Source organism: Momordica charantia (genome assembly GCF_013281855.1).
Source record: "Momordica charantia cultivar OHB3-1 chromosome 1 unlocalized genomic scaffold, Mcharantia_2.0 BLBB01000001.1, whole genome shotgun sequence".
NCBI lineage: Eukaryota > Viridiplantae > Streptophyta > Magnoliopsida > Cucurbitales > Cucurbitaceae > Momordica > Momordica charantia.
Genome location: NW_028275157.1, coordinates 4,787,966 through 4,807,072, shown reverse-complemented (window position 1 = coordinate 4,807,072; position 19,107 = coordinate 4,787,966). Strand labels below are relative to the sequence as shown.

General features: G+C 39.5%; 1 protein-coding gene across 11 annotated transcripts in view; it reads left to right on the top strand.

Annotated features, from left to right (window-relative positions):
- LOC111025049 (uncharacterized) overlaps positions 1–19,107 on the top strand; it is a 41,181-nt gene that overhangs the window by 18,413 nt on the left and 3,661 nt on the right. For 7 of the 11 annotated variants that reach the window (XR_015791520.1, XM_088125193.1, XM_088125190.1 and 4 more), the window contains one exon: positions 11,044–11,109. Coding sequence is in view for 6 of the 11 variants with exons in the window: in XM_088125193.1 (XP_087981319.1) it covers positions 11,044–11,109 (66 nt within the window). In the remaining 5 variants the exon portion in view is untranslated. Of the gene's footprint in view, positions 1–11,043; positions 11,843–19,107 lie in introns of those variants that run through there. The other 4 variants (XR_015791516.1, XR_015791518.1, XR_015791517.1 and 1 more) reach the window with 1 other exon arrangement.

Here is a 19,107-nt window from a genome sequence, read left to right as displayed (position 1 = left end):
GAGACTTGTCCGTTATTTGAGAGAATTCCCAGTCTAGTCCATGGTCGACCTCATGGCCTAGATCCAACGACGCATAGTTAGGGAGGAGTTGCCCGAGACCAAGTCCTTGAACAAGAAGTGCACAGAGTCATCCCAAAAAGACAAAGGCAAGTCGTTTGACCGGTCCGCATTCACCAGGAAGGAACCTGATCCGTCCCGCCTTGAATTTAAAGTAGACTGGCCGTTTAGGTACGAGAAGTATACCTCTAACTCGCATTACCTGCATCAAATATTAGTGCAGATTGACGAAACACCCATCGACAGCTTGCTTCAGTGGCCAGAATGAACCTAGGGCGACTCTTCCAAGAGGGACAAGAGCAAATACTGTAAGTTCCACAAGGACCATGAACACGATACCGCCGACTGTCGTGACCTCAACGATCAAGTTGAATCTCTGGTCCAGAGAGGGTACCTAAATGAGTTTGTCGGTGAGGGTTCTATGTCAAACCGTCGTACCATGAAGTATAATGGCAAACGTAATCAACAAAAACCAAAGTCACCTAAGAAGAACGAACAACCTCAAGCCATCCTAACCATCTGTAGGGGGCCCGTGAGAGGCTATTCTGAAAACAAATGGAAAGCCTTGGCCCGTCAGGCCCGGAACAACCCAGCGGCTCGCGAAGTCTTCACTGCGAGAGCAACTGAGCCCGGCCGTCGATTACCTTCTAGGATGGAGAAGGCAACATTCAGGTTCAACCACACAACAACGCGCTCGTGGTTATGGCAGACATCAACCACGTGCCCACACATCGAGTGTTGGTAGACGGCGGAAGGTTAGCCAACGTACATACACTAGCGGTGCTACGGACCCTCAGGTGAGACTACACCAAGCTAAAAAGGTGCCCCTCCCAGCTGGCTGACTTCTAAGTCGAGAAGGTTTACCTCGAAGGTAGCATCAAACTGCCGCTAACCTAACGAGAGGGAAATAAGGTTGTCACTATGGTCGAAAAGTTCGTAGTAGTGGACGGTCTCTCAGCATACAACGCCATCCTGGAAAGGCCGCCATACACAACTTCAAGGTTGTCCCGTCTACCTACCACCAAGTAATAAAGTTGCCCACCCCATACGGGATGGGTCCGTGGTTGGAGAACAGTGAACCTCCTAGGAGTGCTACGCGACGGCCATGTAGGAGCCCAAGGTCGTATGTATGATCAGGGCCAACTCAGGCTAGTAATGTCTGACCACCTTGGGTGAATCCACCAACCCCGACCAACAGGATGAGTAGTTGACTAACCCGCAAAGAGCCGACACAGAGGAATCACCCCAAATAGGAGACCCAGGTGTTGGGGCAACAGAGAAGGCGCTAGAGGCAAACACCGATGGATGGGGAAGAGCATCCCGTTGGCTGAGAAGCTAGAGTTCGTTCACATCTTAGGATCCGAGAAGACCACTAACGTAGGGATATGACTGTCAGATGATAGAAATGAGTGCCTGGTCGGATTCTTCCAAAGGAATCTCGACTTCTTCGCCTAGTCCCACGAGGACATGCTCGGGATTAACCATGCCATCACCAACATCGGTTAAACGTTGATCCCGAGGCTAAGCCAGTCAGACAAAAGAAGAGAGCCATAAACGTCACTTATAATTCTGCCAACGGCGGAAGAGGTCGACAAGTTGCTCAAAGCTGGCTTCATCCGAGAAGTTCAGTACCGGACTAGCTATCCAACGTGGTTTTTGTCAAAAAGGCTAACGGAAAGTGGTGAATGTGCGTTGACTTTACCAACCTAAACAAAGGCTGCCCCAAAGATAGGTTCCCATTGCTGCGGATCGACCAACTAATGGACGCCACTAGCAAACACGAGCTGCTGACCTTCATGGACGTATACTTGGGATACAACCAGATCAAGATGCATCATGTGGATCAAGAACATACCTTGTTCATCTTCGAACAAGGGTTGTTATACTATAAGGTCATGTCGTTCGGAGTAAAGAATGCTGGGGCGACCTACTAGATGATGGTTACCAAGATGTTCACCTCTTGAATCAGGAGGAGCATGGAGGTCCATGTTGACGAACTGCTCGTTAAAAGCTACACTACCGAGCAACAGGAGGAGGACCTATCCAAGGCCTTCCAAGCCATGCGCAATCATGGTATGAAACTCAATTCGGCGAAATGCGCTTTCGGGGTTAAGTTTGGTAAGTCCCTCAGCTTCATAGTCCGTCAATGAGGAATCGAAGCAAACCCTGAGAAGATCCAAACTGTCCTCGATATGAAGTCCCCAGCCAATGTAAAACAACTACAAATTCTGAATGGGAAGATCGCCGGTCTAAACAAGTTTGTCTCTAAGTCCACGGACAAGTGCTTACCATTTTTCAAAACATTGAGGAAGGAAGACAAGTGGACGGGCGAGCTAAAGAGAGCCTTTGTGTAGCTAAAGGAGTATCTAGCATCGACGCCCCTCCTCGTAAAAACGAACTTGGGGGACGACCTGTACCTCCACTTGGCTGTGTCGGATAGCGTAGTCAGTTCGGTGCTTGTGAAGGAAGAAGGTAGAAGGTTGTCCCCATTGTACTACACCAACAATGCCATGATAGGGGCAGAGACCTGATGTACTCAAGTTGAGAAGATTGCCTAAGTGCTGGTTGTCTCGACTTGGAGGCTACGCCCCTACTTCCAAGCACATCGGATCATAGTTCTGACTGAACATCCCCTTCGGCAAATACTCCAAAATCCGGAAGCCTCCGAGAAAATCATGAAGTGGACGATTAAGCTGAGTGGGTACGACATCCAGTACTCTCTCCCTAGGCTCTTTCGCAAGTAGAGGAGCTCCGGTTAGGGCTTCCACTCAGACGATTCCTAGCATTTCGAGCATACTCAAAATTCCAAGACTGCCCTCGAGTCTAGACCGCTGACGCGGAATCTTCTCGGCCGCGAGCAAGCTTCTAGAGACGTGATGTTCCCATGGCTCTTTCCTAATAGAGGAGCTGGCCAGGGCTCCCACTCGGACGCATTCCTTGGTTTGCATGAACACTCTAAATTCCATGGTTGCTTCCGAGTACAGACCACCTACGTGGAATCTGTTCGGCCGCGAGCAAGCCTGTGGGGACCTGATATTCCTAGGGCCTTTTCCCAAGTAAAGGAGCTCCAGCTAGGCTCTCACTCAGACGATTCCTAGCCTTTTCGCGAATACTCAAAATTCCAAGGTTGTCCTTGAGTCTAGACCACCTACGCGACATCCTTTTACAAAGGTTCCTACTGCTAAAGTGTTAAAGAGCCATCTAGAAGGTTTAGACCTGCGAGATATGTACAATATAGTTTAGCGCAAGTGAGAGACTTGTAAAGGGTATAGTGTATGCCCTAGTTTATTATATTTGTACTTTATTGTACAACCCACTATTGCCTTTAACTTTTGTACACCTCACTAGAGTTTAGTTCAAGTGAGAGTTTGTTGGGTTTTATGCCCCTAAACTAGTGGTTTGTAAACATAAAACAAATATTCATTCAATAAAGTAGTTATTGATAAAATTACATTAACCCAAATCAAATAAATTAACATCCGAGGTCATGTCATGTAACTGGAACAGTATATAACAGATATACAGTATATATTTAATATAAAGCGTATGTATTTGATATACAGTATATATTCGATATACAAGTGGATAATGTTCTAGTAGTAACCTAAAGGGTCTATTGTATATAGATAAGGTTGGGTACCTTATCCTGGTAACACTATGGATATGACCCACTTTGTAATAGTTACAAATGACTTGATCCAGGTCGTTCGTGTGGAGACATGTGAGTGGGGGTATCCTATACAATGAGTTTGTATAAGATCGGACCGCGAAATAATTAATCTTTAGTTGTAGCACCATTAGCTAATAGATTAATATTTCAATAGGATGATCAGGTAACTCGATCTCAATCCTGAGTGAGTTATGGACTCTTGCCTGTTAGGGCTCATCCTTTGATTTGTATGAGTGAGAGTGGCCCGAGTCGCCGACTCAATATTCCTACCATTTTGGGGACGAGATCTAGTGGGGAGCTGGAAACATAACTACACAAGATGAAATTCACTCATTCCTGACTTTAGGGTAAGTAGATGAGTGTTCTCTTAAGTGCTGACTTCGAGACTTGAACAAGGGGCCCCACCCTCTCACTGGCCCGAAAGAGACTTTCGGTAATTGGTTGAACCATAACCGGGTTGTTCATTAGAGGATCGGCTGTACTTAAAGATACAAGATGTAACACATGGGTAAAACGGTAATTTGACCCAGCTGTGGTTACGAACACTCGTGAAGGTTTGACTTACCGTTAATGGTCGAAATCCATGGATGCAAGATATTCTACAGTGAGAAGAATGTAACTATGAGTCTTTAGTGGAGTGACAGACAGTTAATTGTATGAGATGCAATTAATAATATGTATGTTGATACATTATAATATAAAGTTAATTTTGAATTTGATTCAAAATTATGAGAGACATGGATATTAAAATTTGATTCTAATATAGTTGATTAATTTAAGTTTAATTTAATTAAATATGATTTAATTAAATTAATGTGATATGTTAATTTGGTTAAAGTAAATTAGATTTAATTAAATTGAATTAGTAATTCTTTTTTGTAATTAATTAAATTAGATTTAATTAATTATTATTTTAATTAAAATTGTTTTAGTTAAAATAAAAGGAAAAAAAAGAAAAGTGGGAGGAAAACCTCCCACTTTCCACCATTAGAGGAGGTTTTCCCACTTCCCACCATTAGTGGGAGAATGGTGAGTGGGGAAATAGTGACTTCCCCACCACTCTTCCTCCCTTATAAAAAGGAGGTTCTCCACCATTCTAAGGAAGATTTTATCTAGGTGGAGGTATTTAAGCTCACCGTAAGGGAACACCTCTACCTGGAAACTGACCTAAGGGTTGAATTAGTCAATATTTTATAGCATGCAATAATGTAGTTTGTTCGTTAAAGTGTTCAATGAACTAAAACACTATTGTTAAACAAATACAATATAAAAGTTATATTGGGCAAACTTATAAACTTAGATAATATCATTTAGTCGGATTTGACCTAAGTAATAAAACCAAGTTTTAAAATACTAAGTGGGAGGATTAATGTATATATAAAATATACCAAGTATATGAGGTATGTCTGGTATATATATACATTCTTTCCCTCATGTTCTCCTTATAAGTTCACACCGTGAGTTCCATGCTCGGCCTCGTGTCGTCCTGGGCGCGGCTTTCCTACGGAAGGTATTTGCATGGTTTAATACCAAGTGAATGTGCTGGGACTTTCTCTACCATTAAAGATAAAAGACATGTGCAAGCATGCACAGCCACAAGTAGTACTTGGAAGTAATCCAAGGTTGAATCCTCAAGGACTTGTGCTTTCAAAATTAAGTAATGAAGTGAAATTGTAACGCCCCTGAATTTCACTATGAAAAATGAGGTAATGTTAACATATTACCTATTCTTCCCTTTCCATTAAAGGAACATAAAGTATAATGTCCCCGAAATTTTTGACATGAAATTTCGAGGTAATGCTATCACCTTCCCTGTTCAACCCCTCCCCAACAAAAAGACATAAAGCAATTATTTTAAGAACAACCGTGGGGTTCATACCACAACCAATTCCTAAAGAATGCCTGTCTGCCTCAGTGGCTAGTAATCCAATAAGAGAAAAGGAACAATCAATTTGTCCAACAAACCCAAAATACACCAGAGACTCAAATAATGAAAAAACAAAGCAACGGTTCGCCAAAAAGAAGAAAACGTTCCGTGAGTCAAAACCAATATCTAGTACACCACTTCAATAAGTCCCTAACGCCCCTAGCAATGAAACTACAATTCAACTATCCTAGACAAAAACGCAGCTAGTGGTCCTCCCTTGGTCGAACCTCCTCCACGTCATCACCTCGGTCAAAAGTCGTGTTTACACCTGAAACAATTAAGGTAGAGGGGGGTGAGTATATAAAATACTCCGTAAGTATCCTCACTAACTATTCACAAAACAGCATGCTCGTAATCACAGCAACATCCAACACAATAACTAGAGAATAAAACATCGAGGAATAATAACAGTAAATTAACATTTCCACACAAACATCTAAACGCCAGAACTCTCTTGGCTTCGGTCACCATCCCACTAGTCTCTAGCTCCCTCGAGTTGCATATCGTCCAACACCCTGAGTTAGTACTTTAATCCTAACTCTTCGAGGCATATCAGCCCTTGACATTTATCCCCAGGGTACCGACATCCCTCTACAGAAGCTTGGCGTTCGACCTTGGCATTTATCCCCAAGGTCTTGAACTGTTGCTCATAACCATCACACTATGTTAGTCCTCCAAGTCTAACTCTTCGAGTCGTATCGACCCTACAGAAACTTGGTGTTCGACATTGCCATTATCCCCAAGGCCTTGAACTGTGCATCGACCCTTGACATTTATCCCCAAGGGCCCGACGACTACTCAACGTATTGGTCCTTGACCGCCACCACGTCAAGACCCAATACTCATCATCAATTAGACTCATCATGCCGACCCTCGATCTTTTGTACCTGGAGTCTCGACACTCATCTCTACCAAGACTAGTCTGTCAACCCCCGGCCTTTTGCTCCCGGAGCCTCGACACCCCGAAGTGACGTAACCGCCACGGCCATTGTCCACGAGGCCATGAAACTCGTATATCCACTTTTCATCACACGATAGACCACACATTTGAATCATAATCCTCCACTAGGATTCTATCACATAAACCCCAGGTCACCCACTGTAAGGGCTTTGAATAACCAAACGACAAATATGCATTTTCACTTCAGACATATCACAGAACAACAAGCAACTAGTTCGTTCCACCACTCTAGACAACTCCAACTAATCCCTCCAAGACATCTATAAGCCATTCACCCTTCTAGTCACAACACAATTTTTCCAGCATGGTTTTCATTGTACAAAGCAAAAGCAATAACCCAACAGCTTCCAACTAAGCAACCATACAACTAAATAATATAAATCTACACATGTGTTTCATCTCAAACATGTTTTCAAGCGTCAGAGATTAATCACTCCCAACCATACTAATAAAAAACGTTCCAGTCATATCCAACAATCAAAAGCGATACGTTTTCATAATGTATATAAAAAAAAACAGCAACATGCAACCCAACAACATCCACTAGTAGTTCACAAACCAAGCCTCACAATTACTTTATTCATGAGATAAATTAACATAATAAAAATCAGCATGCAACCATTCCATTAACACTCCATAACGCACGCACCCACCCCTTGGTGCTACTTACTCACTGCTACGCTCCTAAATCTTGCGTTGATTCAACACCTAAGCATCAATAGACAAACAAAAATAATTAAAACAAAAATTCCAGCCATCGAAATCCATTATAAGGGGTCTTGCAACGTCTATTACGGCAAAATTGACTTTGTTTAGGTGCGGGTAACTCCAGCCTAACTCGAATGGATTTGGGTTGCGTATGTCGAGATTCTAATGGTTATGGGTAGATGTCGAAAGCCGCAAACTGCTGCTGTTAGTGCTTTTGCATCAATAAAAACTCACCAATCGATACCCACAACGCTGTGTGCAGCGAAGACCTGCACCCGAGATTGCCGACCACCACGGGAGATCGAACCCAACCGCGAGGGAGCTGCGTCGCTGGAAAAACACACCGAAATCCTGACATGCAGCCGTGCCACAGCCTGCTGTTGCCGGAAGCCGCATCGCCTGCTGCCGCTCGACGCCGTGCCGCCTGTTGCCGTTCGCCGGAGGTGGTGCACCGCTACGTCAAGGGTTGTCAGTCGTTGGGTATGAGTCGGGGAGATGTGGGTGGCTGGTTTCGACGGGAAGGAGGGAGATACGAGAAGAAAAGAGAAAAAAAAAAGAAACAAAGGGGGGGGGGGCTGGTGGTTCATGACAAAAAAGAAGCAGGAGGGTTAGGGTTTCCCTTGTTTTCTCCTTTGTTTTAAACTTGAAGGCCCACTTACCCAATTATTTTTTTTGTTAAAACCAAACAAGGCCCATGGACAAAAAAATTAGAATTCTAGTTCCCAACATCACTAAACTTAATTATCTCCAATAATAGGAGTAAACAATCGGCCCAACGACCCATGACAATTGCCAAAGAAAACAAACTCTTTGTTAAACATAAATAAATAAATACATAAAAGCCAATAAACCCACAACAAACATCATAGCAGCTCAAAATAAAATGAAATAGAACAATTAAAGTAAATTAAAATAATTTCTATGAAAAGAACCCTGAGACTCGAGGGTAATCTAACCTGAGTAATACGGGGCGTTACAGAAATAGTTCAAATATGCAATTGTAGTTTATGCCACAAATGGTGACAGAAGTTGTTGTTTGGTGTTTCAATTATCAAGTAATTTTATAAAACATAACCTTTATGCTTCCTACCTGAGTGTTGATGGAAAATATGGAAGATACTTTGGGGAAATTGCGCCAGCCACAATCTGGCTAAACTTTGGAATATGAGTTCTACTCTTTCACGAACTGGTTTTGGTTACTATAGAGGCTAGGGTAATCTACAATCATATTTCTATGTGTGATTACAATCCTAGAAAGTATTTATCAACTCATTGTCATTTATGATCAAAGGGCCTATGTCTAGGATCGTGTTTTATGCGCTTATGTCTAAATCACATCCCATATTTGTTTCCTATTATTTTACCTAATTCATCCTTCTCAGAATTGGGCTATAGTGCATAAATCAATTTCCCCATGGTCAAATAGAAAAAAGACGTAAATAGAACTTTTTAGAAACCAATCCAAGATTACGCCAGGTGCAATCTGGGTGAATCCCGACGATGTTGAAAATCAAATCATTTTGGCTAAGGCATTCCACAGAGAGGTTGATAAATAAATTAGTGCATAATTAAAGGAAAGAAAACGTACAAAAACATAAAAGAAGGAATTTTCATTGATTTAAATGAATAACAACGGCGTACGAGGAGTTATAGCTTAACCCTCTCCTCTTTCGAGTGTGAGGGGAGTGTAAACTCACTTAAGAACTTTGAAAGAACATAATAGATGAAGAATGGAAGTACGAACTTTAATTCAAAGCAATACGATAAGTAAAACCTAACGCAAAAGCTTATGAATGAAAATTACAGCTAAGAATGGAATAAATGAAGATGAAAATAGGATGGAAAGAGATGATTTGCTACTGGGAGAGAGGCTCCCTTTTATAGACCCTGAAGTTGGTTGAACTTCCCACAATTTTAGGGGGAAATGAGTTGAGATTCTCTAAACAAACCCTCATTTGTTGGGTGTGTGTCCTAAACTCGTAGTTTGTATTATGTAAAAACAAATTTATATTCAATAAAGTTTTATTCAATCAATTTGTTGTTGAATTCATAGCATTGCATTGTTTAAATCTAATAAACTAAACATCCAAGGTTATTATAATGTAACCGGGATAGTATATATACCAGGTATATATTTGACATATCCTCGATATACATGTGGATAATGTCCTGAGAATAATCTAAAGGGTCTATAGTATATGGATAAGGCTGAGTACCTTATCCTGGCAACACTATGGATACAACCTACTTTGTAAATGTTACAAACGACCTGATCCAGGTCGTTCGTGTGGAGACATGCGAGTGAGGGTATCATATACAATGAGTTTGTATAAGACCAGACCACGAAATAGTCGATCTTTAGATGTAACGCTGTTGACTAACAGATTGCTATTTCATAGAATGACCAGACAACTTATTCTCAATCTTGAATGAGTTATGGACTCCTGCCCGTGAGGGCTCGTCCTTTGATCTGTATGGGTGAGAGTGGTCCGAGTTCCCGACTCAATATTCCTACCATTTTGGGGACGAGATCCAGTTGTGAGCTGGGAACATAACTTCGAGTGATGGAATTCACTTCTCTCCAACTTTCGAGGAGTAGATGAATGTTCTCTTAAATGTTGACTCGACTTGAACAAGGGGCCCACCCTCACACTGTCCTAAGAGGGACTTCCGATTATTGGTCGGACCATAATCGGATTGTTCATTAGAGGATTGGCGGTACTTAAGGTAAAAGATGTAACAAATGGGTAAAATGGTAATTTGACCCATCTGTGGTTACGAACACTCGTGAAGGATTGACTTGTCATTAATGGTCGATATCCGTGGACATAGAAATATTCTATCGTGAGAAGAGTTCAACTGTGGGTTTTTAGTGGAGTAACCAGTAGTTAACGTATGTTAATTAGGGTGGTTAATGAGTTTAATCGATTAATATCGTAACGTTGGAACTTCTAATCTATAGGTCTATTAGGTCTCCTTACTAGCTCGTAAAGGGTAATTAAGAACATTAAGTCTTGGAAGGAATTTGAATTGTTCAAATTTAATTAAAGGGATTTTGAGTTAATTGTGTACGACACAATTTAATATAATATATGATGATACATACACAATTTAAAATATAATGTATGATGATACATTATAAAACGATATATTATGAGAGAATAATATGAATTAGATTTAAACTATAGGTTAAAGTTTAATGTGAATTAAATTCATATTAAATACCATAGGTTATGAGGGACAGTTATATTGATTCAAATATTAATTAAATGTGATTTAATTAAATTATGTTTAATTAATTAATTAACTAAATAAGATTCAATTATTTATTAATTAAATTAAAATAGGTTTTAATTAAATTAATTTTTTAATTTATTTATTAAATTAAATATAATTAAATAAAATAAAATAAAATAAAATAAATAAATAAATATATATATATAACCACCACTTCGCAGCAAAATTGTTGGGAAATGGTGAGGTGGAGAGTGGGAGGTTAGTCCCATTCTCCCTCCTTTACCTCATGCCTTCGAAACATAGAGATTTCTCTGTGTTTTGGTTCAAGGTTTTACTAAACAACTAAAAGGCTCTCTCACACAATTAAGGATTCCCATTTTGCTTTCCTTCTAAACAACCAAGATCCCACAATCTCGTTCTTATTCCTAGAGTAATAGTGAGGTAACTACGTGGTAGTGTCTAACACTTGGTTCGTGTGCACAGGAACATTCGTTCGTGTCAAGCAAAAATCGAATTCGAGGAAGAAGATCACGTCAACGGTCTACAAACGTAAGCTATTTTCTTATTCTCGTGAGGCTTAACCTCTTCTAATTTAATAGAAATGTTCTATTTTTAGAAAATCGATAACGTTTAATTTCTAATTCGAGTAGAATCATAAGCAATAAACTGCTTCCGCTTGGGTTTTTATCCCTTCAATTGGTATCAGAGCCCAATCGCGATTCAATTTTGTTTTGGACAAAACGACACTGGTTTATGATGGGTTAATTTCATGCATTTGATGTATGTTGTTTTGCTAGTAGGCGGTTTCAGTTTTTGGCATTTAAATTTACAAATTATGTTGATTCGATCAATGTAAGGGCCCGTTGTTTTGGGCGTTTTGTTGTAAATCGAGTCTGTATAGTCCGGGTCGTTCATGGAAAAGAGTTGCTGCGAAGAAAGGCTGGGTTTCGAGGTTTTTTGGAGCATTTTCGCTGTTGGAATAGAGAGTAGAGCAGTAGGTCCGTGACAGCAGCGCCATGGTGCAATCCTGCAATGCTGGAATTTGCTGCAGCAGTGCCACGACGCAGCCCTATCACGCCGCGACGCTGTCTCGGGTGTTTTTTCGACCTCCTGTTCGTGTGTTCGAGGCTCCACATGCATTTTATTGTTTATTTAAATTAATATAAATTAGATTATGTTAACTTAATTGTAACTTAGGATGCCAAAAAACTTAGGATGCCAAAAACTGGTCTACTTAGCTATTTATTTTATTGCATTATGAATGTAATTATTTTATGAATTATATGTTGCATAAAGTATGTCATATAGTTTTAAAATATCACCATAGGTTAAGCATAATCAATCATCATATGTATATAATAGTTATAATGTATGATAACATGTGTATTTTCATAATTGATTAATGTAAATGTTATATTAATTCGATGAAAATAAAGTTGCATTGAGCATGTCATTACTTTAGTTAATATAATTGTTATATTAATGTATGATTGCAATGCATGTTTATAGTTTTAATTTCTTAAATTTCATAAGAGTTATAAAATTTGGTAGATAGAAATTAAAATCTATAATAAAGAATTGCATGAAAACATAGGGTCTAAGTTAATTAATTTTAAAGGGATTTAAAATTAATTAGACCTTAGGTTATATCTTCTAATATGATTAGAGGTAGTCTTTTATTTTGTTTTAACTAGGTTTAAAATGAAACGATAAAAGACTAAATATAAAATATTGACTATAAGGGAACCTTGTCTAAGGAAGGTTCTGTCTAGGTTGAGGTATTTAAGCTGACTACCTGGGAACCGACCAGGGGGTTGAATTAATCAATATTTTATGCATGCAATAATGTCATTAGTTTATTAAAACGTTTGATAAACTAAAACATTATTGTACAACTTCCAATATAAATAGATATATTGGGCCGACTAAAAATTCACTTAATTAATTTCACTTAGCTGGTATTTAACTAAGTTATATACCTAGTCTTAGAATACTAAGTGGGAGCAAAGGAGATTGTGTTATATACCACGTATATTTTTGATATACAAGGTATATATGACATACTTTTTTTCTCTCACGTCTCTCCTTAATGTTCACACTATGAGTTCTATGCTCGATCTTGTGTCGTCCTAGGCGTGGCTTCCCTACGGAAGGTGTTTGCATGACTTAATATCGAGGTGAAAGTATTCATAGTAAGTGGGAAAAGGACGTGTGACAATACATCCTTCAGTCTCAACCATTGGTTTTCACTGTGAGATTTCATAGATGACCTGCATGTCGTCTTGGTGCAATCATCCCCTACGAGGGTCCATTGTATGGAATCGAAATCAAGGCAAACTTCAGAAATGGATAAAGGTTTCTTAGATTTTGCTCCAATATTTTCCTTCCCTACAGCGGAATTATTGGGGCGGACCTCTGAGGTCCGAAAATGGTGGGTCACACTTACAGGAAGTTGTTAAGCTAGTTAGCAATTCCCTGACCGGATAAACGAGGACTAAAGGTTATAGGAATAAGAGTTATTCTGGTGTAATATTTAGTTGAGAATGTCTCAATTCAGTGAAGGAGTAGCTGTCTGCCCTACGGTAGCTGTTGCTCTAAATCACTGATGGTCCACTTCCGCATCAAGGAGGACTCCTTAGTGTGAGAACATGTTCTCAACCTGATGGTCCACTTCAACGTGGCAGAGTCGAACGCGACCGTTATAGATGAGTAGAGTCAGGTCAGTTTCATTCTGGAATCTCTTCCAAAGAGTTTCCTGGCATTCCGCAGCAATGCAGTTATGAATAAGCTGGAGTACACTCTTTCCACGCTCTTAAACGAGTTGCAGACCTACCAGTCTCTTATGAAAAGTAAGGGACAAGAAAGGGAGGCAAATGTTGCCACCTCAAAGAGGTTCCACCGAGGTTCGTCCTCTGGAACCAAGTTTGTGCACTATTCTTCTGGAAGTAAGTCTTTCAAGAAGAAGAAGGTTGCTGGTAAGGGGTCTAAACCTGACTCCACTGCTGCTGCTGCCAAGAAAGGCAAGACCAATGTTGCAGACAAATGAAAGTGTTTCCACTGCAACGTGGACGGGCATTGGAAGCGCAATCGCCCGAAATACCTGACCGAGAAGAAGAAAGCCAACGAAGGTAAATATGATTTACTTGTTTTGGAAACATGCTTAGTGGAAAATGATGACTCTACTTAGATATTAGATTCAGGAGCCACTAATCACGTTTGTTCCTTGTTTCGGAAATTAGTTCTTGGAGGCAGCTTGAAGCCGGAGAGATGACTCTCAAGGTCGGAACGGGAGAGGTCGTCTCAGCTGTGGTGATAGGGGAGCTTAAGTTGTTTACAAGCAAGAATTTGTATATATTATTAGATAATGTGTACGTAGTTCTAAAAATCAAAAGGAACTTAATTTCAATTTCTTGTTTGTTAGAACATTTGTATTCTATGTCCTTTAAATTAAATGAAGCGTTCATTTCTAGAAATGGTGTAAATATTTGTTATGCTAAGCTTGAAAACAACTTGTATGTGCTAAGACCAACCATAACTAAATCAGTTTTAAATACCGAGTTGTTTAAAAATTTTAAAACTCAAAAATAAAAGGCAAAATGTTTCTTCTAAAAAAAAATACCTATCTTTGGCACTTAAGATTAGGTCACATTAATCTCAATAGAATTGAGAGGTTGGTTAAGAATGGTCTTCTAAGCGAGTTAGAAAACAACCCTTTACCACCTTGTGAATCTTGTCTTGAAAGCAAGATGACTAAAAGATCTTTTACTTGAAAAGGTTATAGAGCCATATAACTTATACATTCAAACCTTTGTGGTCCGATGAATGTTAAAGCTCGAGGAGGGTACGAATACTTCATCTCTTTTATAGATGATTATTCAAGGTATGGTTTTCTATACCTGATGCAACACAAGTCCGAAGTCCTTGAAAAGTTTAAGGAGTACAAGACCGAAGTTGAAAATCAATTAGGTAAAATCATTAAAACACTTTGATCTGATCGGGGTGGAGAGTATATGGACTTGAGATTCCAGGACTATATGATAGAACATGGAATCACGTCCCAACTTTCAGCCCCTGGTACACCACAACAGAAAGGTGTATCAGAAAGGAGAAATCTAAAGGTGGAGACTGCGGTTTACATTTTTGAACGTAGTTCCATCAAAAAGTGTTTCTGAAACACCCTTTGAACTATGGAAGGGTCGTAAAGCTAGTTTACATCACTTCCGTATTTTGGGATGTTCGACAGACGTGCTCATGACTAACACAAAGAAATTGGAACCTCATTCAAAAGTATGCCTATTCGTAGGTTACCCTAAAGAGACGAGAGGTGGTCTCTTCTTCGACCCTCAAGATAACAGAGTGTTTGTATCGACAAACGCCACCTTCTTGGAAGAAGACCACGTTCGAGATCATGAACCATGAAGTAAGGTAGTTTTAAACGAGATTTATGAAGAGGCTACAAATAAGTCAATAAGAGTTGTTGATCAAGTTGGCACTTCAACAAGAGTTGTTGATGAAGCCAGCACGTTACGTCAGTCACATCCACCTCAAGAATTGAGGGTGCCTCAACGTAGTGGGAAAGTTGTGAGAGTTGTTGAGTCTATGTACTTCAATTCCATTTGGGAACTTGTAGACCAACCTGATGGGGTAAGACCCATAGGGTGCAAATGGATCTACAAGAGAAAACGAGACGCCGAAGGAAAGGTACAGACCTACAAGGTGAGACTTGTGGCAAAAGGCTACACACAAAGGGACGAGGTGGATTATGAAGAAACCTTCTCCCCTGTAGCTATGCTCAAGTCCATATGAATACTTTTGTCCATTGCTACATATTATGACTATGAGATTTGACAAATGGACGTCAAGACTGCCTTTCTAAATGACAATCTTGAAGAAAGTATTTATATGTCTCAACCCGAGAGGTTCATAGCTCAAGGTCAAGAGCAAAAGGTATGCAAGCTTAAATGGTCCATATACAGATTGAAACAAGCATCTCGATCTTGGAACATAAGGTTTGATATTGCGATCAAATCTTATGGCTTTGACGAAAATGTTGATGAGCCTTGTGTATACAAGAAGATCGTCAACAACACAATAGCCTTCTTAGTATTGTATGTGGATGATATCCTACTAATTGAGAATGATGTAGGATACCTCACCAACATAAAAAAGTTGCTAGCTATTGAGTTCCAAATGAAAGAATTGGGGGAAGCTCAGTATGTCCTTAGCATCCAAATTCTAAGGGATCGCAAGAACAAAACGCTAGCCTTGTCTCAAGCAACTTATATTGACAAGATGCTTGTTCAATATTCGATACAGAATTCCAAAAAAGGCTTATTGCCCTTCAGACATGGAATTCATCTGTCTAAGAAACAATGTCTTAAGACACCTCAAGAAGTTCAGGATATGAGACGTTTACCCTATGCTTTAGCAGTGGGCAACCTGATGTACGCTATGCTGTGCACTAGGCCTGACATTTGCTATGCAGTAAGGATGGTTAGTAGGTATTAATCCAACCAAGGATATGATCACTGGACTACTGTTGTTAAGGGAATCCTGAAGAATCTAAGGAGAACGAGGGACTACAAACTCGTGTATGGCTGTAAGATCCTTATAGGATACACTAACTCTGACTTCCAAACAGACAAGGATTTAAGGAAATCCACTTCGGAGTCAGTATTCACTCTTAACGGAGGAGCGTTAGTTTGGCGAAGCATCAAACAAGGATGCATAGCAGACTCCAAGATGGAGGCTGAGTACGTTGTAGCTTGTGAAGCAGCAAAAAAAGCGGTTTGGCTTAGGAAGTTCTTGACCGATTTGGAAATTGTTCCAAATATGAACTTGCCCATCACACTTTACTGTGATAACAGTGGTGCTGTGGCAAATTCAAAAGAATCTCGAAGTCACAAGAGAGACAAGCACAAAGAAAGGAAGTACCATCTCATACGGGAGATAGTGCAACGGGGGGATGTGATCCTCACAAAGATCGCTTCAGAGCACAACATTGCAATCCTTTCATGAAGGCACTCACCGCTAAAGTGTTTGAGGACCATCTAGAAAGTCTAGGTCTACGAGCATTGTACGATTGGTCTAGGGCAAGTGGGAGAAATGTAATAGGTATAGTTTATGCCCTAGTTTCTTGTATTTTTCCTTTACTTTATGATAATGTACACCCCACTCGAGTTTAGTTCAAGTAGGAGTTTGTTAGGTGTGTTGCCCTAAACTCGTAGTTTGTATTTACGTAAAAACAAATTTATATTCAAGAAAATTTTATTCAATCAATTTGTTGTTGAATTCATAGTATTGCATTATCTAAATCCAATAAACTAAACATCCAAGGTTATTATTGTTGGGTTTTATGTCCTAAAACTCATAGTTTGAAAATGACAGATATACTTTTATCATTCAATAAAGTTGTTATTGAAGGTTTTAATCAATAAGTAGTTATTGATCCAATAAAATGTTCTTACTATATCTAAATCCAATAAAATAAAGGATCCTAGACTATTACCTGAGACTCAAACTCTATGTAAGAGACATAAATCTGGATCAAGTTTGAGTTAACAGTCTAAATGGTCTATAGTATAGGAATAAGGTTGGGCGCCTCATTCTGGGGACACTATGGATGCGGCCCACTTTGTAGCTAGTACAAACGATGTGATCCTAATTCGTTCATGTGAAGACATGCGAGTGGGGTGTCCCGTGCAAAGAGTTTGCATAAGACCAGTCCATGAGATAGTCACTTTTACTTTATAACACCGTTTACTGTTTGAAACTGACTATCTCAACTTGGATGGCCTAGGTAACTCGATCTTAATCCTGAGCTAACTATGAACTTCTGTTTACTCGGGATTATCCTTAGATCTGCATGGGTGAGAGCAGCTCAACAGCGCTGGCTCAATAAGCCTCCCATTTCAAGGGTAAGACCCGGTAGATAGCTAGGGACATAGGGTGCAAAAAGGAATTCACTTCTACCCAATTTTGGGATAGTAGAGAGGTTGTTCTCTTAAGGGCTGAATCTAGGTCTTGAACAATTGGCGCCACCCTCATCAAAAGGTTTGAGAGGATTTTTTGATTTGATAGTTGGACTACAAATCATTGTTCATCAGAGGATTAGTGGGACTTAAGGAACAAGAGGTAATTACAGGGGTAAAGCGGTATTTTGACCCAGCTGTAATTACGAACAACCTGTGAAGGGTCGACTTACCAATCATGGTTATATCAAATGGACATAATATATCTACAGTGAGGAGAATGCAGCTACGAGCTTTAGTGGAGTGACCGCGTAGTTAACGATTGTTGGTTAACTAGGTTAAAGAGTTTAACCGGTTATTCTCGGATCGTTGGAGCTCATGATCTGTAGGTCCATAAGGTCCCCTGGCTAGCTCATATAGGAATAAACTTGGAATAATTTGAAGGAATAATTCAAATCGTACGAATTAGGTTAATCATATGAGATATGATTAAGTAATTGATATATGATATCAATTTTAGAAATTTGGACAAAATATTTAAATAGGATTTAAATATTAAAATTATGAATGCGGATTCATAATCGGAGGCATGGATTTCATCAAACATCGGATTCTGGAAAAAGTCAAATAGTTGACTTTGACCAGACAAAGTCAAAGGTTGACTAAAGTAGATTAAAATAATGTTTTTAACCAAGTTGGTGGAAAATTCCACTAACTATTTGAGTGGAACATTTAAATAATCTCAAAAATCCACTTTTTGACACTTAGCCATGCATGCATAAATGGAATGTGTGTTGTAAGTTTTTTGTGAACTTAAACATGCATTTTGACACTTAGCCATGCCATGCATGAGTGAAATGTGTGTTGTAAGCTTTTGGTGAACTTAGACATGCATTTTGACACTTAGCCATGCCATGCATGAGTGGAATGTGTGTTGTAAGCTTTTGGTGAACTTAGACATGCATTTTGACACTTAGTCATGCCATGCATGAGTGGAATATGTGTTGTAAGCTTTTGGTGAACTTGACATGCAAGAGTTGCATGTAATTTGCCTATTTAAGAAGGCTTTTGTTCAAACATCAAAGTCTCTTGGAACCTAGGGCCATTTGATGTGTTTTCCAAAAGCTTACATAACTCCTTTTAGCTCCACTTTTCTCTAATTTTTTCTTTCACTAAAAAGAGTCCCACTACTCTATTCCAAGCCTTGAGAATAGCTAGGAAGATCTCTTGGTGGTCCTTCATTGGAGCTATTTGAAGATTTTTGAAAAGCTACGAAGGTTTGTATTTTTCTCTACTTATCTCTAAGCATCATAATGTATGATCATGCATGTTTAATCCTAGGTTGTATTATGCATATAGATTGTTATTTCGATTCTTGCTCACTTCCGCTGTGCATGTATGTATTTTTTCCATCAATTATAATGTAACTGGGACAGTATATATACCGGGTATATATTTGATATACCCTCGATATACAAATGGATAATGTCTCGGGAATAACCTAAAGGGTTCTGTAGTATATGTATAAGACTCGGTACCTTATCCTGACAACACTATGGATACGACCACTTCGTAA